Source organism: Dipteris shenzhenensis, chromosome 21, assembly GCF_047967505.1.
Source record: "Dipteris shenzhenensis isolate YYH24624 ecotype China chromosome 21, Dip_SZ_1.0, whole genome shotgun sequence".
NCBI classification, from domain to species: Eukaryota; Viridiplantae; Streptophyta; class Polypodiopsida; order Gleicheniales; family Dipteridaceae; genus Dipteris; species Dipteris shenzhenensis.
The window spans coordinates 11,848,330-11,875,853 of NC_141616.1; the positions used below are offsets into that span (position 1 = coordinate 11,848,330).

Below are 27,524 nucleotides of genomic sequence, written 5' to 3' on the forward strand. Positions count from 1 at the left end.
TCTCACTTGCAGCTTTCTCACATACACAATGGGGGAATACACACAAAGGTGGAGGCTAAAAACAGTTTTCCTCTTCTTAGTTGTGAAAGCCAAAAGAACTCTAGTACAAAGAAATAGAAGAATCCTATATGTGGGTCTCAAACCAAACTTAGCTAATTAAGGTGGCATACTATTTGAGCCACGAACTAGAGTAGATAAGGATAGCTGTCATCCAGCTATTATTCGTGGGCGGTGTACCAACTGCATTTGTAGCTAACAAGTCGGTGACATAAATGTACAACGGTAACCCTGCATATCACGAGTGGAGCTCGATATCTCAACAGGGGGGAGGGGGTGGTGGAAATGGGAGGGGGAAAAAAAAGAAGAGAAAAAACTTGACAGACGAAAATCCAAAGGGAGGAAGAGGGGGTCACCTGAGCACTCTCCATGTCTTTCTCGATGTAACGGGATTGTTGAAGAACAAAGGATGGTGGGTGGATGGCTAGGTTATCGCTACGAGATGGGCTCGAAGTCACTTACAATGTGAGGATGGGAGTAAGGTGGTGGTCGATGGAGAGGGAGGAGTGTCTTGCGTAGGGCTTGGAATGGAGAGGAGGATGGAGGCACAATGTGAAAGATGAAGAATGTGTTAGATATCAATGCTCCACTCTCGTGTAACTACGCAGGAACCAACTAACTCTACTTGTAAGCCCCCCATATGAGGAGAAGGCATTTGAGTAGCTTGGTTATCCGGTAGGTCCTGGTTTGGACACCAGATGGGGGCATGTGTGGCCTGATGGCTGGACGGAGTTGGCACACTGCCAACAAGGCTACATGCAAGTGCAGGAAGGCATCCCATGACTAACCGCACTGAGGGTAGATGCTATCCATCTTGTCTCAAACTGTCCAACATGACTGTCAGGGTCTTCTTTATCTTTGCTAGTAAATTTGGTTGCTTTGACTAGTGGGTTCTACATCTTTGGTTGTATTGGCGCACTAGCTTGCACTTGGGAGGTCTTCTTTTTAGGAGGTTTGGGGAGGGGATTGAAATTCAGCCTCTGTCTTGCACTCACGAATACATTAGTTGCAATATTTTCTACAAGTGCTCTTTGTAGGAGTTCTTGTGTAGGAGTGGGCTTCATCAGTTTTTGTAATTCAACTTGTTCTTCATGCATCCAGATCCTTTCCAACTGTTATAAGTCTACAGTCAGTTATATATTTTAGTAACAGCCCTTGTTACAAAACATCATACTATTGCATTAGCCCACTACTTATCAGTTACATACAGTGGTATGCACTACATGCTTAGTAACCACTTGTGCCATGGGACTGACTTATCTTAACCTATGCTAACCTTGGGTTATTGGCCACGTAGGTGGAGACTAGTCTTCAACATTCATAGTTCTCAATTTCTTGATGATATCCTCTGGAGATTTCTCTTTTCTAAAATGACTCAAGAATGCTACTTTTAATGTGTCATAGTCAGCAAAATGAGCAACACCGTACCATGATCCTGTATGATGCATGCACTGTAGAAATAAGAAATTTTTATTGTTTTAATCAGTTGGTTGTTTAAAAATCACCATGCAGACCACGAACTCCTCTCATTTTTTGGCAATCGTGCCGGGTTCTCCTTTGCACTTCATCCAGTTTCACTTCATGGAACACTCTTCATACTACCCTATTCTTAAGGATTTGTTTACTATATGTTAAATGCACACCCGTGGAGAGATTGAATGTAAGCCATGGTACAACATCATGGGCATCATTGAGTTTTTCTTGAGGGCATGTTAATTGGTGTTTAAATAGAGCTTGCTTAATAATATCACCACATCCATCATGTTCACCCTTGCCATGGCTAGACCCAAAGAAATTCCACATCATGTCTAGATCGGTCACGGATTTGAACCTTGAGATAAAGTAGGCTATATGGCTTAGAAGACTATTGTCAGAAAGAGATTACTTTGATGAATCAAAGCCAACAACAAAATATTGTGATAATCAATCGCTCAAGCATTAGCCAAGAATCTTGTATATCGCTCCAAGACAAAGCACATTGATGTGAGAGAGCACTTCATCAGAGAAAGAGTGTTACCTAGTGGCATCACATTGCAACATTGTGCTAGCAAAGAGAATGTTGCAGACATATTTACCAAACCAGTCGATGAAGAGATTTTGAAAAAGACTGACAAGATCTTGGTTTGACGTAGAGGAAGGACATTGCCATTAAAGGGGTGTGATGGAATGCAATGCTTAGTCCTTCTTCGATTCCGTAGAATCACCATGTTGAGAGAAGGCTTACTTCCTGATGTTGATCTTCAGGGAAGGTGTTGAGAGACCGTGCTCAACATCATGGGATTACATGTGCATAGCACTAACCCATATAGAGTGCTATAAAGGAAAGGGTTAAACGTCCTAACCCTAACCCTAAATGGGTTTGTATATATTCTACATTTTCAACTAAATCTAGTGTATAGTTAGTCATTTGTGGTGTGCTCTCTAGTTGTGCCCTCACTCCTCATCTCCACTCTTCTCCTCTTCCCTCTTCATATTTTGTTAGATGATTCAAATGTAGACGTGCCAGAGGGTGATGGTATGATCTACTATGATATCAGTGAGATGGGCAGCATCTTGCACGATGCAAGGGGGAAGGATGTCATGTCCTTCATGCGCTCTATAGTTCATAACAACTAAATAAATTTCTTTATTCCATTCAAAGAGAAGAAAGAAAGTTTGGATGAGGATACCATCAAGACTATACACAGGAGGTATCCCAATCTAGAATGTGTTGAGTTCATTAACAAATGGGCAAAGACAAAGATGACCACTATACTTGACAATAACAAGTCTTTGCTTAAGAGGCAGGCACTAGCCAAGATTGCTAGGAGAGAGGGAGGACAACCACCAAGGGGCCAGCCACACACCGCTCATAAGTGCGAGTGGAAGAAAGCAATAAACGTAGTGAAAGAGGACCCCGCTCTACAGCATGTGGAGGCATGACGGATCTAGATGCAATGATATGGAAATGTGCATGTCGGAGCAGGGGGTATTGTATCATGGGAGGCCCAATTTTTAAGTATCGATCTCAAATTATAGTGTGTTTATGTGGTTTATTAGGAGGTTGTTCCTTTGTACTAACCCCTCTACAAATTGTGTCATCTTCTTGCATTGAATTACTTCAAATGAACCTCCCTTTTATAGGTGAGGGTACTTACATCCATTTGCTTGCTCACATGTGGGATATCTCCTCCATGCCATGTGGCAGCTTACCCTTTGCTCATACCTTTGCTCTACATGTGCTTATGGCACCACAACTCTCAACACCTCCCCTTGGTGCCATAATCCTTTGGCTACTGCAAGGTGGTCAGATGTGAGTTACATTCCATCACCTCCCCTTAGTGCATACCTTGCTACTTAAGGTGGTCAAGTGTGGATTTACATGTCAATACCTCCCCTGGGTGCTTTCATAGCTACTCTCAGGTGGTCAGGTTTGATTTACAAAGCATAATAGGCAAGGTTGGCAAGGTTTTTGCTTTTCAATACATTCCATTGATGTCACCTTTTGGCTCATGGCTCGATGATGACTCCACGTAGTTGACTTGTTGATTCTTCAATCTGCAAACTTCTTCCTTGTGTCCGAGCTTCTTGCAATGGTGACACTTTGGTTTGTTCTTCAATCTGCAGTCACTTTGATAGTGACCCATCCTTCCGCAATGGTAGCATCTCACTGATGTTTTATTGAATAGTGCTTGTTCTTCATTATAGCTGTTGTGTGTTGATGTCGATGTTGATGTCGATGCTTTCAACTCTCTTTCTTTTTCGAGAAGAGAGGATACACATTCTTCAAACTTTGGATTTGGCAAATTCTTCAAGGTGGTTGTCAATGCACTATACTCTGCAGGCATGCTTTTAAGGAGAATTGCAAGTGCATCTTTCTCTCCTACTTTTGCATTTATGCCCTCTAGTTGAGTCATAATGCTTTTGATTTTGTTGACAAATTGTGCCATGGATTCATTGAAGCCCATGTGCATACCATAGAATTCAATCTTAAGATGGATTTCTTGGTTTTTGGCTTTTGCACCAAACACTGTGTTCAACTCATCCCATGCATCCTTGGCATGATCCTTAGAGTCTATATGATGAATTATGTTTGGACCCAAGTGCAATCCAATGAGTGATAGTGCTGCTTCATCTTTTTCCTTCCAAGCATCATTTTGTGCAGTGGGTATATCTTCTTTTACAATCTTCCAAAGCTTTTGGTGCATCAGAAGATATCTCATTTGTGTAGACCATGTGTGAAATCCATCCCCGGTGAACTTCTCAACAGTTGGAGTGCGGATTGCCATTGCAAAGGTCTTACCAGTTTGATGATACTTTCAAATCTGGCAGTGTCTAATTGCATACAGAAAATCTGAGTTGACAGGTGCGTAGAGCTTGAAAAGATGATCACTTTTCCTTTTTGGAGTGTGTCCAAATTCTTCCTGGATTGGAAGTTATGGCTTGTTGAAGCTTTTGTGAAGAAGAGGGACCTTTGATGATGTGGCACATAGATTCACATGCTACTTACAAACTGTGCTTAGCAGGGGCTGTGTGCTTAGGTGGCAGTTAGCTAACCTTCAACCTTTAATCACGGTTTAACTGTAACACAGTTAGTTGACCAATCTCTCTACCACGTGGCAAAGAATTAACCACTCTCAACCCAAGGTTAATTAACCTTACCCGGGTGATGTTCTATCTTGCCATGTGTTTCTGGCAACAGTTGCCACATGTCCTAAGGTCTCACCTTAGAGAGAAAAACATAGAAGATGCTTTGAAGCTTCTCTGTGCCGACGACGCGAACGCCGATGGAGTCCGTCGCGTTTTCCTGCGGGTCGGAGTTTGAAGGTGCAGAGGTCGTAGGGAGCCTAAGATGATCGCTATGCTCGTTGTCTCGCTGCTGTTGGTGTTGAAGCTTCAGACGTTGTGTAAGGAGCTGCCAAGAGCGCTGTCTACCGTTTCGCGAGAGGTCATTGCTGTCGATGGAGATAAGGAGTCAACTGAGCATGGGCTCCCGTCGTTTGGAGAAGGCTCGTTGGCTTTGGGGTCCTCGTTCATACAAAGAGCCTGGCTGGAGCTTAAGGAGCCCGTTAGGAGTCGCTGCAGTAGGACATGCGGGTCGTGGGAGCCAGGCTATTCCTCAAAGCCTCAGTTGCTAGTTGCTGAGAGCTTTACGAGTTGCTGCTGAGAGCTCAACGGACGTTGGAGGTTGCCCGTGAGGAAGTTGCGCTGTTGGGTCAAGGATTCTTGTAGAGAGGGGCCTGGAGCTATCGTGGAGCCTTGCAAGAGGACCTCTTTCATTGGCGAGGCTTCTTGCTGCAGGGAAGAGTCATTGAGCCACTCCAACCTCAGTTGATGGTCGTAGAAGCCGCTAGGGAAAGCCGTGTGCAAGGCATTGATGGAGCTTGCAGCCAAAATAAACTCTCCAATCCTCTCTCTCTCTCAAAAAACTGATCTTTCTGTGAGCTCTCTCAAACTTAGATCTATCCGTTACTCTATTTCACAAATCTTTCAGTCTATCTATCTCTTTGGAAGAATGAGCAACTCACTCACAAAAAAGAAACAAGATCTCTCTATGTCATAGAGATGAATGGAATGGACGGAAATTTTCTTACAATCTAAAACTAACCTAGGATGCCTACAACTAATCTAGGAGACTAGACCTAGGCTCTGATACCATGACAAAGTGAGGATCCTACTCTCCTAGTCACTAAGACAACATGCTAATACAACACTAATCTACGGAGGATGCAACCTAAGTGTAAGCATAGTGAAGAGAGTGCTCATGACATGTATCTCAAGTCAATTAGGTTCCAAGATAGATTAACTTGGACTCATAAAGAGAATCTTGAGATAGTGCAAAGTGCTTGATTGAATTACTTCAAATGAACCTCCCTTTTATAGGTGAGGGTACTTACATCCATTTGCTTGCTCACATGTGGGATATCTCCTCCATGCCATGTGGCAGCTTACCCTTTGCTCATACCTTTGCTCTACATGTGCTTATGGCACCACAACTCTCAACAGGATAGCCTGTTCATACCATGAGGAGGCTCCTCTCCATTTTCCCTCCAAGCCTGAATCCAGTCACTTGCCTTCAAATATGGTGGTGGTGGATCAAGTTGGCCTTCACATGCGAGATGGTCCAGCGGAAGGTATCAAGCATGACCTTCATAATCATTTTTCCTCATATGCTTGGAGTATCATGCAAGCAGTTTCAGACCTGGTCCACAAATAGGACAAGCATGGTACCCACTTATAACAAGTCCTGCATGTGTGCATGAATGTGTTAGTATAAGACATGTGCACGAAAGAGAGTCATAAAAGCATAATCCTATATTATACATGTAAAGACACAACCATGTACCTACGCACTCTCCATATACTGGGTAGTCATGCATGGTCCACATCCCTGACCAAAATGTCATTGGAGTCTACTTCTTCTCATTTAATTTATTGTTCTATCTGTTTTATTGCATATTGCATGCACTTTATCTAGCACTTGTAAATTGGGCCCACAGCAAGGGTCGCCTTCCCATAGACAAAGAGGCGAGATACACATTTCGCATAGGAGCGAAGCTGTGGTTTATTGAGATGGAGGCCATGGGAGTGACAATTGATTGGGCTAAGGTGGCTGCTTGCATGGTATAAATCTACTCCTACTTGTAATCTCACTTTTTTTAATTGTTTTATTCTTTAAGTTCCAATCTAATTTCCAATTAATATGGTTTCACTCTTAGGGTACAAGCTCAAACGTCCCATCAGTGGAGGTGAGTGGTGATGATGAGGGATTTGGCTTACATGGATTCGACGAGGGCCAAAGATCAGGCATAGCTCACGAGGGCCAAGGATCAAGCCACCACTACCATGACGAGGACGAGGACGAGGACAATGATGATGTGTTGGATGAGCAACAATAGTAGTAGTATTAGTAGTAGTTTGTATATACTTTGGCACATTGTATATGCTTTTGTTTGTCGGCTCATTTAAGTGATTTTGTATCACTCTTTTTGAGAGGGTAATTTTGTAACAGACAATGTTGTATATCTTTGGCATGTATATGCTTTTGTTTCTTGGCTCATTTGAGCAATTTTGTATTGCCCCTTTCACAAGGGAAATTTTGTAACAAAAAAGGTTGGAGAGTTTTATCTCGCTTGTGTGCTTGTAAACATTCTTTTGTAATTACTTAAAAACAAACATTAGTGGGGCAAAACAAGGCTTGTTGTGGCCCTATTTAGCTCCACTAATGTTTTTTTAAGTTTCTGTAAAGTGTCACTATATAGCGACGCTTTACTAGTGTCACTATATAGCGACATTTACCAAAGTCACTATATAGTGATTTCTTTTTTGATGCTAATAGCGATGTAAATACCGACCTTTGCACCCATAAAAAAAGTATAACAAAGGTTGGTATTTCCATCGAAAAATGGTATGTGCCTTGTAGTGGTAAAAGGATGCTCAAGAGAAAAGTATGGTAAAGGGATGTTCAAGAGATGAATACATAACTTTGTATCAATAGTTCATGCACTTATTTCAATATTATAAATACTCTTGGAGTGGGATCACGAGCCACACACCTCGAGGGGGGGAGATTGTACCCAGTGATTGCCTCTTGTCTTTCATGAGTTTATGTGCATCGCAAGTCTAGACCTGAAGATCATTGCATAGAAATTTTACTTGGAACTTCACCTCCTTGTAGAGCTCCATACTGAGTAAACATCTTAGAACAAAAAGAGATTCAAAGACAAATAGAGGAGTTGCTTGAAAGGAAATTTATTAGACCAACTAGCTCCCCTTATGGTGATCCAGTCCCTTTGTTGAAAAGAAAAATGGCACATTTAGAATGTGTGTGGACTATAGAGCACTTAATAAACTCACTGTCAAGAATCGGTATCCAATTCCAAGGGTAGATGATTTACTTAACAAGTTGAGATGAGCTAAAGTTTTTAGCAAGATTGATCTTAAATCTAGTTATTATCAAGTTAGAATGACAAAAGAAGATGTTTATAAAACAGCTTTTAGAAAGCAAATGGGTCATTATGAGTTTTTGGTTATGCCATTTGGTTTAACCAATGCTCCAACTACTTTTAGTAGAATGATGAACCAAATATTTCTAAGGCATCAACACTATGTAGTGGTGTTCTTTGATGACATATTGATTTTTAGCAAGAATATTGAGATCACAAGGAGCATTTAAAATTGACTTTTTCTCTTTTAAAAGAAAATCAATTGTACATCAATCCTGAGAAGAGCCTATTCCTTTCAAGGTCGCATTGAATATTTGGGTCATATTGTTTCAAGTCAAGGTATTCAAGTAGACCCAAAGAAAGTGGAATGTATTGAAACATAGCCAAAGCCTAAAGTATACATGAGCTAAGGTCATTTTTAGGCTTATGTAGTTACTATAGGAGATTCGTTAGGAACTTTGCTCTCTTAGCAAATCCATTACCCAATCTCCTAAAGAAAATTACAAAGTTCATTTGGACTTTAAGCCATGATAAATCATTTCAAGCTTTAGTTAAATCCCTAGTTCTTCAGTTACTAGAATTCTCACTACCCTTCTTTGTTGTCGTAAAACTGATGCAAGTGAAACTAGGATTGGAGATGTGCTTATGCAAAACGATCATCCTATAGCATTTGAAAGTAGAAAGCTTAAGCCAACAAAACTCAATTATAGTACCTATGACAAAGAATTGATAGCGGTGGTACATGCCCTAAGAATTTGCAAGCATTATTTAATAGGCTCAGAATTCTTGATCAAGACTGATCAAAAAGCTCATTAAACATATTTTGGTGCAACCATTGATTTCAGACAGACATGTCAAATGGACTTCTTTTATTCAAGCTTTTCAGCCAATGATTCAATATCAACCTAGTAAAGAAAATATGGTTGCAGATGCATTAAGTTGAAGACCACAAATCAACAACATTTCAGTGATTGAAATACAACCATTTAAGGCAATGAAAATTTCTTATCAAGATGATTTTGACTTTTCAGATATATGGACTAAGCTTGAACAAAACAATTGTAGTCCTATATCCAACTATTCATTTAATGATGGATATATCTTTTACATTAGGGGAGAATTGGGGTCTCAAAAGGGCCTCATAAGAAAAGGATTAAGAAATGGATTAGTCCTAATGAAAGGGCCAAGGTACATCCCAAAAAGTCCTAACCCCCCCTCACCTAGGTGGGTTAACCCAAAAGTGACCCCACCTCTTACATCTCTTATACCTCTTACACAACTCTTACTCCTAGGTGGGAACCAAAAAATTCAAAATTCAAAATTCAAAATTTGAATTCCCTCCCTCCTTCTCTCTCCTCCCTCCCTCCCTCCCTCCCTCCCCCTCCTCACTCCCTCCTCCCCCTCCCTCCTTCTCCCCCTCCCTCCCTCCCTCCTCCCCCTCCCCCCTCTTCCCCCTCTCCCTCCTCACTCCCTTCTCCTCCCTCCTCCTCCCCCTCCCTCCCTCCCTCCTCCACGCCTGCTCCTCCTACCCTCCCTCCTCCATACCTGCTCCTCCTCCCCTCCCCCTCCCTCCTCCTCCATCGCTGCTCCTCCTCCCCCCTCCCTCCTGCTCCTCCCTCCTTCCTCCCTCCTCCTCCATGCCTACTCCTCCTCACCCTCCATACTTGTTGGTCTGCTCCCCTTTCCTCCTCTTCAACTACTAGTCCTCCCTTCCCCATCCCTCCTCCTCCTCGCCCTCCCTCTTCCTGTGTGCTGCTCAATGCTTGGAGGGAACCATTGCGTAAGGGGCACAATGACTTGGAAGAGTAAAAAGAAATCTGGCTTGCAAACCTTTGAGATGAATGCTTTCAACAATGTCTACTTAGATGTTGAGAAACTGCAACAAGCAATGGTTAAATTCTATGGCATGAGAGAAGATGGTAAGAGGAAATCCATTATAGCATTGCACTTTACTTATTTCATTTCCTATATCATGTTTATCCTAACGATTTCTCTCTTTTGTTATACAGATTGCAATGGAAAGCTCATATTTGTCATCAAAATGGATGAAGCTCAATTGGTGAAAGAACAAAAGTTAGAGAGAGTAAGCATCTATATTATGAATAAAGCCTTAGCCTTTGTTCAAGGGAACGAAGAAGTAGAGCAAGATTTCTCAGTGCAACTAGAGAAAGATATATGGTGGCTTGTAGCATTTGAGACTTTGAAAGAGTGCCATGAGACATTGAAGTGGGTTCTAGATAGAACATGAATCCCATTGATGATCCAAAAACAAGAGGAAGGGCAAACATTGACAGTCGATGGCCATGGAACATTTTGAGTTGAATGGCATCTTTCTGGTGATTTGAAAACCCTCAAGTGCTTGCATGGTTGTGATACAGGGGCAAATGTAATGAACACATGCATTTATTGCATGTCTTTGCAACATAAGCAAAAGGCTGGCTTATAATGGGAGAATGACATTCTATCTTGTAGCCAAATGCAAGCTCCCAATTGCGACAAGAAGGATCCAAATTGGGATCCCATCTTGCCCATCCCACTTGAGAGAGTACACATATGTAATTTACACGTAGAACTGCACGTACTTGATAAGTTGTTGTATTTGCATCTTGTTTATGCTTGGAATTTAATTCTGCAAGAAGTATCTGCACGGTGCATTGTAGAAGCTGAGAAGTTGCTATCAGAGATGGGATTTTATGAAGGACATGTCAAACTTAAGGAGGATAAGAAAATGTCTAGGGCAACACAGAATCTTCCTACAAAAGTGTCCATGGGTGGAGGGAAGGCAAGGAGATTCCTATCGAACCACAATCTCGACAAAGACAAACATACATTGTCTCAAAGTAGTTTGGGTTGGGAATACTAGAAAGCATTGTGTGAATGCACAACCAATAAGGCTTCTCATTCTCAAGTAGCAACTTTGAGAGCTAAAGTATGGACAAAGGTAGATGCATTGATAAAATTGCTTCGCCAGGTTCAAATCGATGAGATGTATTATGAAAGGTTCAAGATGGCTATGAAAGAGTTTATGCAATTAATGGTGAAAGCATGGGGGGAGTTGCACATCACGCATTACATGGTAATCTTGGCACCATCGTAATATTTAGCACTTGCTTTATAAATAGTTTTTGTTGCTGAAATGATTCTCATCATGTTTGCAACATATTCTCTATGCACATGGACCATGGTTTGTACAAAATTGGGGCCCTTTGTCCATTTGAAATATACAAGGCATGGAGAAGTCGCACTATAGAGCCAAGGCAGCCTACTTCAAGAACTCAAGGCATGGTGGTGGTGTCACTTGCAACAATGCATTGCATGAGATGTTCGACTTGTTTTTTAGATGTTTACTAGGAAGGACTTTGAAGTCTGAAAAGGCAAAGGCATCATAACTTGCAAAAGTAGTTCTAATTGTATCAAAGAATAGAAGGCATAGTGCTTGGAAAGCATCCATAAGGAGTCAAGGAGTCACACGTTGGTTGAAAGCTAGAGTGAGAGAAGGGAGTAGATGGGTCCAACTACCAATAGAAGCTATGGTGTAATTGTATACAAATATGAAATAAATATATTGCTTATTTTGACCATAATTTGTCTACTCACTCTTTAATATCTTGTTTATTTTGACCATAATTTTTGTACTCACATGACGTTGGGGAAAGTGGGGACATGGTGAAGGAGGGGGGAGAGAAGGGAGGGGCGTGGCATAGGGAAGGGGAGGGGTGGAGTGGTAGCAAGGGTGGGTGGAGGGGGGGATGGGGGAGGGCGACAGGTGTGGGCAGGGCAAGTAGGGGGAGGGCAATGGGGGGGAAGGACGACAAGGGTGGAGGGGTTAGGGCGAGGATAGGGGGCACGATGAAACCCTAAACATAATTAAAAGGGGTGTCAAAACATGATGGGCCTGTATAAAACATTAAAAAAAACCCTAACTCTCATTATTCAATGGCAAGAGTGAAGAACACTGCTAGATCCACGGGACGCCACCTCCACCCTTCCTCCTCTAGCTCCACCACCTTCATGGCATCTGCGCACATGAACCTATCCGAGTCCGGTGGCGTCTCCCCCGACTCTTGTGAGCCCTCCCCCAACTTTCATGAGGTCTCCCAGGACTCTCGTGAGCCCTCCCCTAAGTCCTGTGAGCCCACTCCCTAGACTCATGAGCCTTCTCCTCCTCCCAAGTCCCTTGAGCCCGCTGCCTAGTCTCGTGAGCCCACTTCCAAGTCCCAAGAGCATGAGCCTTCCCCTCAGCATTAGCCTTCCCCTCAGTCCCGACCCTCAGCCTTCCCCTCAGCCTTCCCCTCAACCGTCCCCTCAACCTTCCCCTCAGCCTTCCCCTCAGCCTTCCCCTCGACCTTCCCCTCCCCATGAGAGCACTCCCTCGATCGAACAAAATGTATTCGATAACCTTCCAAACATAGAGAGGCTTCTTGAGGGCCAACAGACTGCTAGGAAGGGCACAATCTTCCCTCTCCTGGTGATACAACTCATCGTAGAAATGATACTTATGCCCATGAAGAGGGTAAAGAAGACGCCGAGGAAGCCCCATCCCAAAGAAGGACAAAGCTCAAGACATCCACAAGAGGAGGATTCGGAGGAGGATGAATGTAGACAAGAGCAGCAAAAGAAATTCAAGGTAGACAAGAGGCCGTGGGATTGTGTTCAGGTACCTATAAAGCCTCCACCAAGAGTAGGAAGCTGTACATAGTAAAGCCAGGAGTGTGAGCCCTAAGGGAGATCAGGCAAATGTAGAAGACCACCGAAAACCTGATCCCGCATGCTCCCTTCCAATGTGTGGTACGGGAGATAGCATAGGGATACAAGGACGATGTGCAATTCAGCACAAGAGCTATGGGGGCGCTCCAAGAGGCTACGGAGCAAGTGACCACTGCATTGTTCGAGGACGCCAACTTGTGTGCCATCCATGCAAAGCGTGTCACGATCATGGACAAGGACATGGGCTCTAGCAAAGCGGCTATGGAGTGAACCAAGCTCGAAGCCCTAGATTCTCTTGTAGCCCACTCTTAGGACTTAGACCACCCCCTGCCCTTGAAGGCACTATCTTGTATCTAAGGCCCAAGGGCCAATATTTTTTAATAAAATATGAAGTAACTGATTATTTTAATGTAAGTTTTGAATTCTGTCAAATCCTGAAGGAATTTCATCATCGCGCAGAAGGGAAAAGTGTTTGGGATTTCGCCAGGACCCTAGAAAGCCCAAAACCCGCCACGGTGCAAATTTCGCACTGTGGTGGGTTTTGGGCTTTCTAGGGTCCTGGCGACGTCTCAGACATTTTGCCCAAATTTGCACCGTGGCAGGTTTTGGGCTTTCTAGGGTCCTGGTGATGTCCCAGACACTTTTCCCTTCTGCACGACGGTGAAATTCCTTCTTATTCTGCCAAAATTTGCATCATGGCAGGTTTTGGGCTTTCTAGGGTCTTGGCAACGTCTCAAACACTTTTCCCTTCTGCGTGACGGTGAAATTCCTTCAGGATTTGACAGAAATGAACTTTCGATACCTAGAATTGGTGAAAATGATACTAAATTGGCTAGAAATGTATTAAATTAACACAATTAAAATGATGGAGAAAATATATCATCGACGACTTAAACAAAATACAATGGAATTCATGACGAGCAACGATAACATAAAACAAAAAATAAAGACATGTAGTCATGTATCCATTGAAATATCGATTTAAATATATGTTTATATATACAAAAGGCCTCATAGGCTATCTTTCTTCTTGGCTAGTTCGAGTACATTGAGAATAGGGGTCTTTGAATCCCCTAGTGGATTCCTAGATATAAATCTAGCTGCAATAGCACTAACATCCTCCTCTCCTACTACCAAAGACATAGCCGTTGTTGTCAATGCCTTGCCATGAATGTTCGATCCAAAGGCATTGATAGCAGCCAGGCAGTGTACCAAAATGACTTTGTTGGCATTCTGAGTAATGTTGGAGTATCCGATAGCACGCGACATGCCTTGCACTTCAGCATCTCCGAAGGACCTCGAGGAGAAAATTTACTGTGAAAGACCACGATATGCTTTGTGACTTTGCCAAGCTAATAGGCCAAAGAATGATCTCGCCCTGATCTCACCCAAATGTGCTACGAACATTACCCTGTCGAGATGAGAGATGAAGTCATGGAATGCAGTTCTAGCTGAATCCATGGCAAATAACAGTAGCTGATGGAGGGAGTAACTTTTGAGGATGGGAGTTTCTATGGCTCTCTAAACGTGAAAGTGAGAATGTGATGTAAAAAGGGCTCTTACCCCTTAATATATATAAAAACCCTAAAAATTAAAATTAATCATAAAATCCCCAAATTTTTTGAAAAACATTTACCATGAACTAAAAGGATAAAACATTAAAAGAAATAACATTTTAATTTAATTGTCCATCATCTTTTGAAGGAATAACTAGGATTTGACAGACAAAAAATTAAATGCTGCACTAGTCAAACACATTGTTAGCAATCTTCAAAGTTGCAGGGGGAATGAAATTGGCACTATGCATGCACTTCTCCACACGGTGGCTGATCTTACCACCATTTAAGGTAAAGTAGGACTCTGACATGCCATCCTCCATGACCAATAGGTGTTCTCGCACATCCCTTAGAGTCCATTGTGATGTGACATTCACGTTCTTGACATCTCCCTCTTCAACATCAATAGACAAACTTACCCCCGTATTGTCTTCATCATTAGAGTCTAGGGGAAGCCACCGGCCATTTGTTTTCTTCCAGTGCCTGTACTGAAAAGCTAAATACAACATTTGGCATGACAAATGGTATCTAATAAGCACATTGTCTTTACATGCATGACATTGAAACACATCACCCTTTTGGTCTCCTAACCTCGTTCCTCAATTCATCCCAAGTAAATCTTCAAGAGCATTTTCATCTACACGCTTGCAGGACCACATGGTTTTTGTTCTATGCATATGTATATTTTGAAATAAAGAAGCAAAAATGTGCAGAGGCATAAACCAAGATAACCTTGCCCATTTGGATCCAAATGTGAACTTCATGGCCATGCCCACATCCTTTGCAATCTTGTCCTTGTACGATTGCAATGTCCTTGAGTCCACATTGTTGCAATCCATGTCTTGAAGTTGTGGTGGTGCAATGGTTTGCAGACGGCCATAGCTTGATGATGTTGTTGGAGTGATGTATGTTGCATTATACCAATACACATTCTTCATTCGCAAGGAGGCCAACTTCTCCCCGACATGCATTTGCTTACCTAAATCCTCATGAATCGTAGTCAACTTGCCTATGAATGATTCAACTGGTTCCCACTCCTCGAAGTCTGAAGGGAAAACATCTACCACCATGAATAAGAGCTCTTAGAAACCAAACACAAAATTTCCAAATGGACTCATTACACTTATAGGTGAAAAAGGTACATAGATCCGTATATCTTTTCCCATGTAAACATGTTGCACTTTTGTGAGCCATCCTTTCTTTCCAAACTTGAACTTCAAGATGCGCTCCTTCCACTCATGCAAGATGTCACCTCTCTTGCTCTTGGGAAGCTTATGTGGACCTTTAGCTGATCCTTTCATCACTATCTAGTCATTTAAGCTGTAGGTGCAAGGGATCCACTCATCCAATGCATTTCTGGTGTTATGGAAGACATAAGAGGTCACAACATTGCGTGGTCTTGTAGCCTTGCTCCTCACCATGCTTGCAGAGGTTGCAACAGCAAGAATGGGACTCCTACACAAGGCAATACAGCTCCAATAGAGGCACAAAAGAGGGAGAAGGAGAGGGACAGAGCAACAGCAACAGAGGCATAGGAGAGGGACAGAGTAGCTCCAACAGAGGCACAAAAGAGGGAGAAGGAGAGGGACAGAGCAACAACAACAGAGGCACATGAGAGGGAGAAGGAGAGGGACAAAGCAGCTCCAATAGAGGCACAAGAGAGGGAGAGGGGAGAGAGAGAGAGAGAGAGAGAGAGAGAGAGAGAGAGAGAGAGAGGAGCTGCAGCAAGCAGGCCAAAGCAGGAGGGAGCAGAGAAAGAGGGGGAAGAGGGAAAATGCATGGGATTTGGTTCAAATGGAGTGATTTGGTAGGCTGGACCAGAACAGTGGGGGACAGAGGCCCTAGAAAGAGGGAGGGGAGAATAAAAATTCACTAGAAGGGCCCTACCATCCCATTGAAGGCAGTTTTGGGCTCATGTGGGGGAGGTGCACCTGGTAGGAGGGTCAAACATGGGTTAAGAGGGGGGAGGGATGGTTTGGGTGGTCCCTAGTGTAAGGGGAGCAACTAATAGGGGCTCTCTATAGGCCTACCCACCCTCCACCTCAACATACCATTGCCCTTCACCTTCTAGGACTCTCATTGGTACATCTCAAATCACTCTCTAATCCCTCGAAATTAGGAAATACTAATTGGAGGCCCTTTTGAGACCCCAATTCTCCCCTAATGTGCGAAAAGACTTTGCATCACCAAACCATTTAGATTACAAGTTATGGAGGAAATGCATCAACCTCCTTATATGGGACATCGAGAAGTGACTGCTACTTATCAAAGTATTGTTAAGGAATTTCATTGGCCTTTGATGAAGAAAAATATTTCTAAGTATGTTGCTGAGCTTTTGATTTGTCAAAAGATTAAAAGTTTCAAAGGAAAAATAGGAGGACTATTAATGCCTTTGCCTAATCCTTCACAGTCCTTGGAACAAATATCCATGGATTTTATCACTGAATTTCCCTCGACTTTTAATCAAAATAACATGATCTCGACCATCGTGGATCGCTTTAGCAAGTAAGCATATTTTTTGCCTCCCAAAAAGACATTGTATGCACCACAAGATGCACACATGTGTTTGAAATATGTTTTCCCACATCATGGATTACCGAAAATTATAGTATCAAATCGAGATTCCATGTTTTGTAGTGCCTTTTGGAGGACTTTATTTGAAAATCTTGACACTAAAGTGAAATTTACTTCTACTTCCCATCTTGAGGCAAATGGATAAACAAAATTAACCAATAATACTATCTTAGATATGTAATGGATATATGCTGATTCTCAAGGAAAAAATTGGGATAAGTATTTGCATTTATTGCAATTTTCTTATAACAACACAATCCATTATGCTACAGGAAGAGCCCCATTCGAAATAATATATGGAAAGCTATTACCGATTCCTATCACAAGAATTAGTCAAAAGATTGAAGTTGCTGATGATTTTACAAGAAATTATGATCAAATCATGAGAGAAGTAACTGAAGCCATCAAGAGAGCTCAAGAAAAGTATATTAAACAAGCAAACAAGCAAAGACAACATACGATGTATAAAGAAGGAGATTCTATGAATTGAAAAGAGGTGTTTAAAGAGTGTTGATAAATGCCTTATAGTAAAATTAGCACCAACTATCCAAAACAGTCTCATTGGAATGTAGCCAAAAGAGTCTTGAGATACATCAGAGGTACAAGACAATTTGGGATAGAATACAGAGGAAGTCATCCATGGTTGCATGGATACTGTGATAGTGACTATGCCGGAGATCATGAGACTAGGAAATCGACACAAGGATATGCATTTTTCTTGGTCAAGGTGCTATATCATGGTTGTCAAACAAACAGCCAACTGTTTCTTTGTCTTCGACTGAAGCAGAATATAGGGAACTCACTACAAGGGCATGTGAGGCTATATGGCTTAGAAGACTATTGTCAGAAACAAACTACTTTGATGAGTCAAAGCCAACAACAATATACTATGATAATCAATTGGCTCAAGCATTGGCTAAGAATCTAGTATATCACCCCATGACAAAGCACATTGATGTCAAAGAGCACTTCATCAGAGAAAGAGTGTTACTTGGTGACATCACACTACAGCATTGTGATAGCAAAGAGAATGTTGCAGACATCCTTACCAAACCACTCGGTAAAGAGCTATTCGAGAAACACTGACTAGCTCTTGGTTTGACGCAAAGGAAGGACATTCCCATTAAAGGGGTGTGATGGAATGTAATGCTCAATCCTTCTTCGATTCCCCAGAATCATGTGATCACGTGTGCATAGCACCATCATGTGATCATATGTGCATAGCACTAACCCAATAGAGTGCTATAAAGGAAAGGGTTAGATCCCCTAACCCTAACCCTAAATGGGTTTGTATATATTCTATTTTTTCAACTAAATCTAGTGTATAGTTAGTCATTTGTGGTGTGCTCTCTAGCTGTGCCCTCTCTCCTCATCTCCACTCTTCTCCTCTCCCCTCTTCATATTTTGTCACCCTCAAGTCAAATATTGCTTGAATGTCATGAAGAAGAATATACTCCATATCTCCAATTTGGAAAGTGGGAAGCAGGCACAATATGGCTATAGCTTTCAATGTCAAGGGTTTCAATACTTACTAGCCCATTAAGTGTTTCTGACCTTAGCGCCACAAGGTCGAGTGCAGCAGCTTCATCTCTCTCCTTGACTACATCTATCACCTCCTTTCATCCTCCTCCTTTGATACTTCCTCTTCCTCTTGGAGTTCCTCTTTATCCTACTCTTCTGGTTCTTGATCCTAGGGCCTCTCACCATCTTCCTCATCCTCTTGCATTTCTAAGCCTTCCTTAATGTCAGCTTGGTGATAGTTCAAGTACAGTACAAACCCCAAACATTCCTCTAGAAGTTTGCACTTTTTATTGTGCATGTTGCACTCTGCCTTAACATGCGTTGGCAAAAGGTCATATCTCTAACAAATGGAAGTCCTGAACCTATTATATGTCAGTAAGTCCTTGATGTGGATGTAATACTTATCTCCAATACAACCCTTTCCCTCCCTTCTGAGCTTTTGAAAGATGTTGCATTGTTCAGCCATAAATTTAACATATTGGTCAACCAAATCAAAATAATCTAGCTCCTTGTTGAACATTTCATGGAAAATGTGGAAATCATGCTGGGCATTTCACTTATGAAAGAAGTTCATCATATGATTTTCTTTCTTCTCCTGACTTCGAACCTTTTCAGGCATGTGATGATGTCCTTTCCTTGGGGGTACTTGATACGCTTTCTGAACCCCTTTTCCTTTCCCCTACATCATTTAAAACTCTTCATTAATATCTACTTGTAGAATCAATACAAGAACATCAAGACACATAGAATGAGATTCTATGAGGTATAGGATGGTCCCTTAGAGAGACCATTACGTAAAAACCCCATATAGCACATGTAATTGACAAGGGGTATTTTAAAAAACCCTTACCTATGCATTCTATAACCTAGATACATCCCTTCTGTAAATTCTGAGATGATTAAAAACACACTATTCCAAAATGTGGGACTTGTGCAAAGTCCAATTTCAGAAATGGACTTAAACAAAGTCCAAAAAATATGAATACACTCATAATGTTGTTTTTAAAGCTAGAACATCAGCAGATGACCAATTCTCTTAGAAAGGTGGTGTAGATATACACCTTCTTGGTGTAAAAATACACCTTTTTAGGAGGTGGAGAGAGAGAGAGAGACAGAGATAGGGATACATAAGCAATGTGTGTGTGTGTGTGTGTCACAGAGAGAGGGAGAGAGAGAGAGAGAGAGAGAGAGAGAGAGAGAGAGAGAGAGAGAGAGAGAGAGGGAGTTGCTCCTCTCTCTCTCTCTCTCTCTAACTCTTTCTCTCTTCTCCTCTCCTTTCTCCCTCCCTCCCTCCCTCCCTCCTCTCATCTCTCCCTCCCCCCCTCATGCTTCTCTCTCTCTCTCTCTCTCTCTCTCTCTATATATATATATATATATATATATATATTGTGTTTCTCACAGGGGGACGTAGAGATTAGGAGGTGGAGGGTCTAAGGCAGTGGAGAAGGAGTGGAGAGGGTAAACATTATAGGACGTAGAGGTGGAGGCAAAGGCAGAGGCGATGGAGGGGGGGTGGAGGGGAAGGGAAGGAGGGGGGGAGGTGGTGGAGGGGGAGAGCAGGGGAAGGGGAGGATGTAGAGGCTAGGAGGTGGAGGGGATAAGAAGTGGACATAGGGAGGAGGGGGAGGGAAGGAGGGGAGGAGGTCGAGGTTAGGAAGTGTCCCCCCTCCCCAACCTATTGCGTACTAGGTTTGGGGGGGGGGGGGGGGAGAGAGAGAGAGAGAGAGAGAGAGAGAGAGAGAGAGAGAGACCCCCCTATTGCATACTAGGTTGGGGGGGGAGAGAGAGAGAGAGAGAAAGAGAATACCTCCCCCCCCTCCCCTCCCCCCAAGCTATTGCATACGGGGGGGAGAGAGAGAGAGAGAATACTCCTGCTTCCCCCCCAACCCGTTGCACGTGCAATAGGTTTTTGGGGGGGAACAACAATACCAAATGAGGAATGGAACCCATGACCTCTTTGTTGGCAAAATGAAGGCAAAATCCTTCTTTAACCACTACGCTATTAATATTAACTGTAATAAAAAGGGGCAACATTAAATTTAAAGGCTGCTAGCACAACATGTTTGGGGGAGGGGGGGAGGGGTTAGCCGAGGGCACACCCCCTTAGTCACCTCCTCGAACCATGCCTCCCCTTAGCCTCCTCCACTTGCCTGGCCTCCTCCACCCGCCCTAGCCTCCTCTCGGTCTTGCTTACGCCGATCTTTGCCCATGTCGATCTCCCCCACCTCTGCTCCACCCGATATGGCTTCACTCACCTCCCCCTTCCACCTGTTTTGGCCTCCTCCCACCTCCCATCCTCACCTGCCTCGATGTCTGCCCGCCCCAACCTAGTTTCTTTCGTCCTGTCCCACAAAATATATAAATAAATAAATGTTTATTATTTAAAAAATAATTAAATTAAATTAAAAAAAACAAGTCTATTTGAATCAATTTATATATTTCTAAAAAATAAATTTAATTATTTATTAAATATAATTCAAATTAATATATTTTAAATTAAATTCTAAAAATTAAAATAAATTATTTATTAAATATAATTCAAATTATTATATTTGTAATTAAATTCTTAAAAAATAAAATTTTTAATTAATTAAATATAATTCAAATTAAATATATTTTTCATTAAATTTTAAAAAATAAATTTAATTATTTATTAAATATTCAAATTAATATTTTTTAATAAAATTTTTAAAAATTTAAATATAATTCAAATTATTATATTTGTAATTATTATTTGTAATTAATAAAAAATAAAATTTTTTATTAATTAAATATAATTCAAATTAAATGTATTTTTCATTAAATTTTAAAAAATAAATTTAATTATTTATTAAATATTCAAATTAATATTTTTTAATAAAATTTTTAAAAATTTTTGAAAGTAAATAAAAAGACTTTTTGTTTTAAAATATTTTATTTTTATAAAAAAAATTTATTTGATTGTTGATATTAAAGTCGCAACACATCAAGAAGGTTTATTTGATTTGCACCTTTAGAAACTTGTCAAGATATTCAATGTTTGAAAAAATATATTTAAATTACAATAAATAACTTAAGTTAATTTAAAATTATTAGTATGACATTGATTGTAACTAAGAAGTACGTAGAATTCCAAAACTAATATACAAATTAGTGACTGAATTTGTAAGCTTGGTATTAGAAAATATGCATCGGTGTGCTTTTATCCTATGCGTGTATCTCTGATGGGTATGATACTTTGAAGAGGCCTTAAAGTTTTAGTTTGAGACCTATACAAAGTATCATACCCATCAGGTATCATTTGCATAGCGGTTGGTCTTCTTTGCTCTATTCCACCAATGGAAAATTGTTTGAGAGGAGTTCATGTATGCGGAAGGGGTTTAGGATAGGGACTTTGGAAAGGAGACTAATAGTCCTCTCTACCCTATTCTGCCAACGGAATAGGAGTTTTGGGGAATATGTCTGCAGTATACCTCGGGCTTGAAGCCCAAGAGGGGATACTGTGCGCACTATTGTTGTTTAGACTTGCGAGGAAGTTACCAACTACGTCGGGTTCACGGATACAAGTGCTGTGCCATACATCAAGAGCGCATTTTGTTTCTGAAATAAAAAAAGAAACAACGTGAACTATTGTGCTGCGACCTGTGGAGAGCATCTCAAAAAGAAACCGTGAGAGTCGGTAAGATGTATTGAAGCGTAGTCGCCTGTTTTCATGTACGTATCAGGCAAAAATACCTGGTTACACGAAATACTTACAAGATTGTATGCATAAACCCAAAAATAATGAACGAACTTCCAATCCTAAGGCGAAACTCCGCAAAACAAGGCTAGTTGACAACGTTCGTAGTACCGCATAGTCATATGTCGAATGACCAAGCACCCTTAGGACACATTGAGATTACATTGGCCCCTTCGAAAGGAAGTGCCAGTACTGTTGCGACAACTAATTCCTCTAGATATGCGACCTTGCTGGGGGAGTGGCACGCTCAGTTCCACAGTGCTAGTGTATCCCTTCCCATCCTTATAGCTGCCAGAAAGTTTGAGCTCGTTATTGCTAGAATACAAGTCATCAGCATAGTTGTATGTATCCCGAGTATCTCCATCCCTATCGTTGTAAGGGTAAATGTCACGAAAGATGGCCTCACTCGTAATATCGTCGAAATAGAGCTGCGTGGTGTCATCGTAGTTGGAGCTGCCGTTGTCCGTGTAGGTGCGAAGCCTCAGGTGTATGTGGACTGTCCGACTTTTATACCAACCTTCACACAAGTGCAACACACACGCTTTGAGGTTCAGAGGATCAAAAGATGCCTAAGGGTAATAACATGCAGGCAGGGAAGAATCCATAAGAGATCCGTTATGCACAGTGATGTAATAACTCACCTGGATAAATTGTGTAGAATGTCGCATAGCCTGTAGCATTGGTGTTCTGGTATCCTCGCAACCATTTCTCGCCCTGCGTTCTGTCAAGGTCCTCGTCGCTGTAAACACCATCGTATCTGCACTGCCATATGTCTATTCTGGCCTTTGTGATGGGGACACATTCGTTAAGACGAGAACTCAAGGCGGCATCTGTCACTCGGACTGTTAGGTTGAGCGGCACGCCGTAGGTGATGTTGCTTCTCAAGTTGTTAGTCTCGATGTCCTCCTCAATCCAGTAAGGCCCCTCAGCCTGCTCGGTGACTTGGGAGCAGTTGCTGAGGCCTCTAGCGGAAGCGAAACTAGACGAAATGCGAGCTGCTAAAGCACAGACGAGCATAACGGGTAGAAAAGATAAATACCTCCACAAGAGAGGGCAGGGTAGCGATGCCGGCATATCCATCGCCATAAGACTCGTCGGAAGAAGCAAGAGAGGTGAAACAAGTTCAGTTTGCAACTATGATATGGTAGAAAACCCACATATATAACCTTGGAAAGACGCGTAAAACTAAGCATGTGAAAAATGTTACGCTGTATCGAAAACGCGTAAAATTTACGGTAGCGTACACTGTTTCTGTCGCTCTCTTCACCGTATGATTCCTTCAGAAGGGTACTGAGTACGCTTGACCAGTGCTGCTCAGTCCTCAGTGCTCACGCGGCACGCCTCAGGATTCAGATGAGAGAGGATCTATCGCCGTGGTTAGCCTCTCGTGATTCATGTGACGCTCACTCCTCTGGACGTACGCACGCGCTCAGGACTCCGAAGCAAGAGGACTGATTACTGATGAGAGTTCTTTCAGTCGCGTGGATGCCGGCCGAAAAATCCGGAGCACAGGCTCCAAGAACTTACATCGAAATCTTGATTCGAGCTCTGATGAGAGATGGGGGAAGACGATCGCATTAGATTTGCTAAATATTGGATTCTTTTATTATAAACTTGTAAAATCTTTAATGATTTTGGTTTTTTTTAAATTCAAACGTGGACGTTTACATGCATGCAAAGTAGCTACATGCAATTCTATCGTTCATTTAGAGGATAGGAGATCGTGAGGGAATCAAAGAAGGCTACCATCAAACTACAGTGCAAGCCAAGTCAAGCCAAGTCAGAGTCAAAACAAGCTCAATTCAAAGGCATTAAAACGGTAAGTCATATTCCTTCATTCACATACCGATTTCCTTCATTCACATACCGATCCGATTTTAAGAGAGTTCAAAAATGTATGCGATATGGATATAATTATAATGTGTTACGTTGATTCTTTGAAAATGATAAGTGGATAAAAGGAGCAACACACAGAGAGGGTTGGAAGATTACAATAGCAACGAACGGGTGCTCGTGTCCATAAACTGTGCTAGTGAGCTTACTGCATAACAAATATCTGGCCGAGTGATAGTTAGATATATAAGAGATCCAATGAGTTGCATGTAGTACCTGTCATTGATTGTAGGCTTGTCTAAATCTTTAGTAAGTTTCAAACTCTGTTCCATGGGAGTGGTTGCAATCTTACAATCTGCCATATGAAACTTATTCATGAGACTGACGTCAACATACTTGAGCTGACTCATAAATGTGTTATCTGAATCTTTCCAAAACTCAATTACAAGACAATAGTGCATAAGTCCAAGATCTTTCATGTTGAACTCTATAGATAAGTCTTGTTTTAGTTTTTTGATGAAACTATCCTTGCTTCCTATCACAATCATATCATCTACGTACAAAAGTGCAATAGTAATGTCTTCCCCTTGAACTTTGTAGTAGAGAGTATGATCTGGATTGGACTTCATGTATCCTAGATCAGCAAAATACTTGTCGATTCTGTTGTACTAACTACTGGGTGCTTGCTTTAAGCCATAGAGACTTTTCTTGAGATGGCAAACCTTATTCTCCTTTCCTGGTTCAACATAACCTACTGGTTGTTGCATGTAGACTTCCTCGTCTAGGTAACCATTGAGAAATGCATTCTTGACATCGAGCTGATACACATTCCATCTGCTGAGTGTCACTAGTGATATTAAGAACCATATGGAATCCATCTTTGCTATACTGGAGCATAAGTATCATGATAATCTTGACCATATTGTTGTGCAAATCCTTTTGCAACTAGTCTGGGCTTTGTATCTCTAAATACTGCCATCTGGATTGTACTTGACTTTGTATACCCATTTGTTTGCTATGGCCTTCTTTCCTGATGGAAGGTCATATAATTCCCAAGTATTATTCTTATACAAAGCATTCATTTCTTCATTCATAGCAGTTTGCCATTCTGGCTTGTCTACTGCGTCTTCGAAGTACAATGGCTCTTCTGTAGCCATGATGGTAGTCATAAGAGCATAGTTGGTGGTTTCCACCTGAATTGCTTTGCCTTTCTAAGCATATGTTAATCTAGCTGGAGGTCTGCTCTCCCTAGTAGACTGTCTGAGTTGCTATGGCTCTGCTTGGGGTGTTGCTGGTAATTCTTGCTCTTCTTCATCAACCTGATGACTGTGAAGTCGATGCTTCTATCTCCTATGTAGGTGAGGTTTTCCATTCTGATTCCTCATCAAAGATTACATCTATAGAGATAATGACCTTGCGGTTGATGAGATCATACAATTTGTTTGCTTTGCTTTCTTTCACTGTAGCCAATCATGATGCATTTGCATGACTTCGCATCCAATTTCCTGCGATGATCATCATGTATGTGGGTATATGCTATGCAACCAAATATGCGAAGATGCCCAATGTGTGGCTTATGTCTAGTGAATGCTTCATAAGGAGTCATACCTTGTATCAGTTCGGTAGGAAGTCGATTAAGCAAGTAGTTCATAATGGCTATTGCTTCTGCCCCAATATTGATTTGGAAGATGCTTTTCACTAAGCATTACTCTAGCACTGTCCTGCTAAAGTCTCATTCTTCCTTTCAGCTCTTGCATTCTATTGAGGAGTATCTACACAAGTGAATTGTCTTCGAATGCTACAATTTTTGAAAAAGTTCATGAATGCTAAAGACATGTATTCACCTCCTCTATCTGATCTCATGACTTTGATCTTTCTACGTGTCTGGTTTTCTACCATGGCTTTGAATTCTTAAAATGTGGAAAACACTTCAGATTTCTCTTTCAGAAAGTAGACCCAACAATATCTGCTACTACAATCATCAATGAAAGTCAAGTAGTAAAGGGAACCATTGATGCTACGGGTCTGGGCATAGCCCCATACATCTGTATATATCAAATCGAGAATACCTCGTGCACAAGAGGTACTTCTGCTAAAGTTGGTTTGCTTCTATTTGCTGAAAAAGCATGCTTCGCAAACTTTTCCAAGAGACTATAGCTTCAGAATCCCAATTGCCATATTTTGATTCCTAAGATCTAACAAGTACTTGAAGTTGACATGACCATATCTCTTGTGCCATTTTGTAGATAGTGGCATCTATTGCAGTTGAGCTAACATGGCATGCTTATCTAGTATTGTAGCTAGCATTTTGTATAAGTGTCCTTCCTTGACACCTTTTGCTACTAGCTGACATCTTTTGGATTTGTCTCTGATAGTGCATTCATCTCCGTCGAAGATGAGTCGATAATTGTGTTCTATCATATGACCAACTGACAAAAGGTTCTTTTTGAGCTTTGGAACATAGAGCACATCTTTCACTAATCCTTTCATACTAGTGAAATTGTTCATAAGGATAGTGTCTATCCCTTGAACTGGATTCGGTGTATTATCTGTGCTGTGTAGATGACATTCTTCTGTTCTTCTAATGGCTTCATTTCTATGAGCCATTCCTAATGATTTGTCATGTGAGATGATGCATCGCTGTCAATGTACTAAGGATCTTGTTCCACTTGGTCAACTTGGTATAACTGAAATCCTCTTTGGGATTGTAATCAGTGTCTGGGTACACTGTATCAGTCTGATGCATTTCCTTGCTTGCAAGAAACATATTCCCATGTTCATTTGCAAAATGATTGTGACTAGAATGTCCACCATGATGATTTCCTCTGCCTTGAAAATTCCCTCGGATTGACCGCCTTGGTAGTAATACTTCTTGCAGCAATCTCTTTCATAGTGTCCAAACTTGTGACACTAGTTGCACTGCACGTTGGTGGATGCATAACCTCGTCCTTGAAATCTTTCTTGGTTGGAATGATTTCCTTTTTGCTGATTTTGATGCTGTTGAGGATGATGCTGACTTTGATTTTATTGCTGATGATGATCACTTTTTTGGTATGATCTACCTCTGCCTTTGCTTTTGTCTGAAGCTATGAATTCCTGATCATTAGAATGACCTTTTTGTGCTTGAATGGATTGAGTCCTGAGTTCTTCACCAACTAGGACTGACTGAAGTTCTAATGTCAGAATTTGCTGTTGGATGGCAATACTCTGGACTAGATTCTCGTATCTCTCTCCTAATCCATTTAGGATTACTTGAACCATTTTTGTAGGGTTCATAGTCTCTCCTACTACTACAAGTTGATTGTTGTAGTCTTTTATTTGGAGTACATAAGCATGATCGGTTTCATTGCTGTTGTTGCGGAAACTTTGGTTGATTTGGTTTTTCAGTGTGAGAATCCTGGATGTGTTCTTGGACTCGTAGAGAGCTGTGAACATACCCATGCTTCTTTTGATGTCTTGACTGTGTTGAGCTATCCTAGCATGACATCTTGCACATTCTACTTGATCAGATGATAGGCATACTTATCTTTCTTATCCCATTCTGCCTGAGCTCGGGCAATGGCGGGATCTGCTACTAGTGCGGGAATTGTTTGTGTAGCTGTAGATCCCATTGCTAGTGCTATGACAATAGGT

The 27,524-nt window shown here is 41.5% G+C and overlaps 1 protein-coding gene across 1 annotated transcript; it reads right to left on the minus strand.

The window, feature by feature from the left end:
- Positions 1–21,975: 21,975 nt before the first annotated feature.
- On the minus strand, positions 21,976–23,203 carry LOC147888492 (uncharacterized). Its single transcript, XM_087392931.1, has 2 exons — positions 22,700–23,203; positions 21,976–22,575 (listed from the first exon to the last, which is right to left on the minus strand). The coding sequence occupies exons 1-2, from the start codon at positions 23,142–23,144 to the stop codon at positions 22,202–22,204; spliced, it is 819 nt and encodes a 272-aa protein (XP_087249057.1). The 5' UTR covers positions 23,145–23,203; the 3' UTR covers positions 21,976–22,201.
- Positions 23,204–27,524: the final 4,321 nt, after the last annotated feature.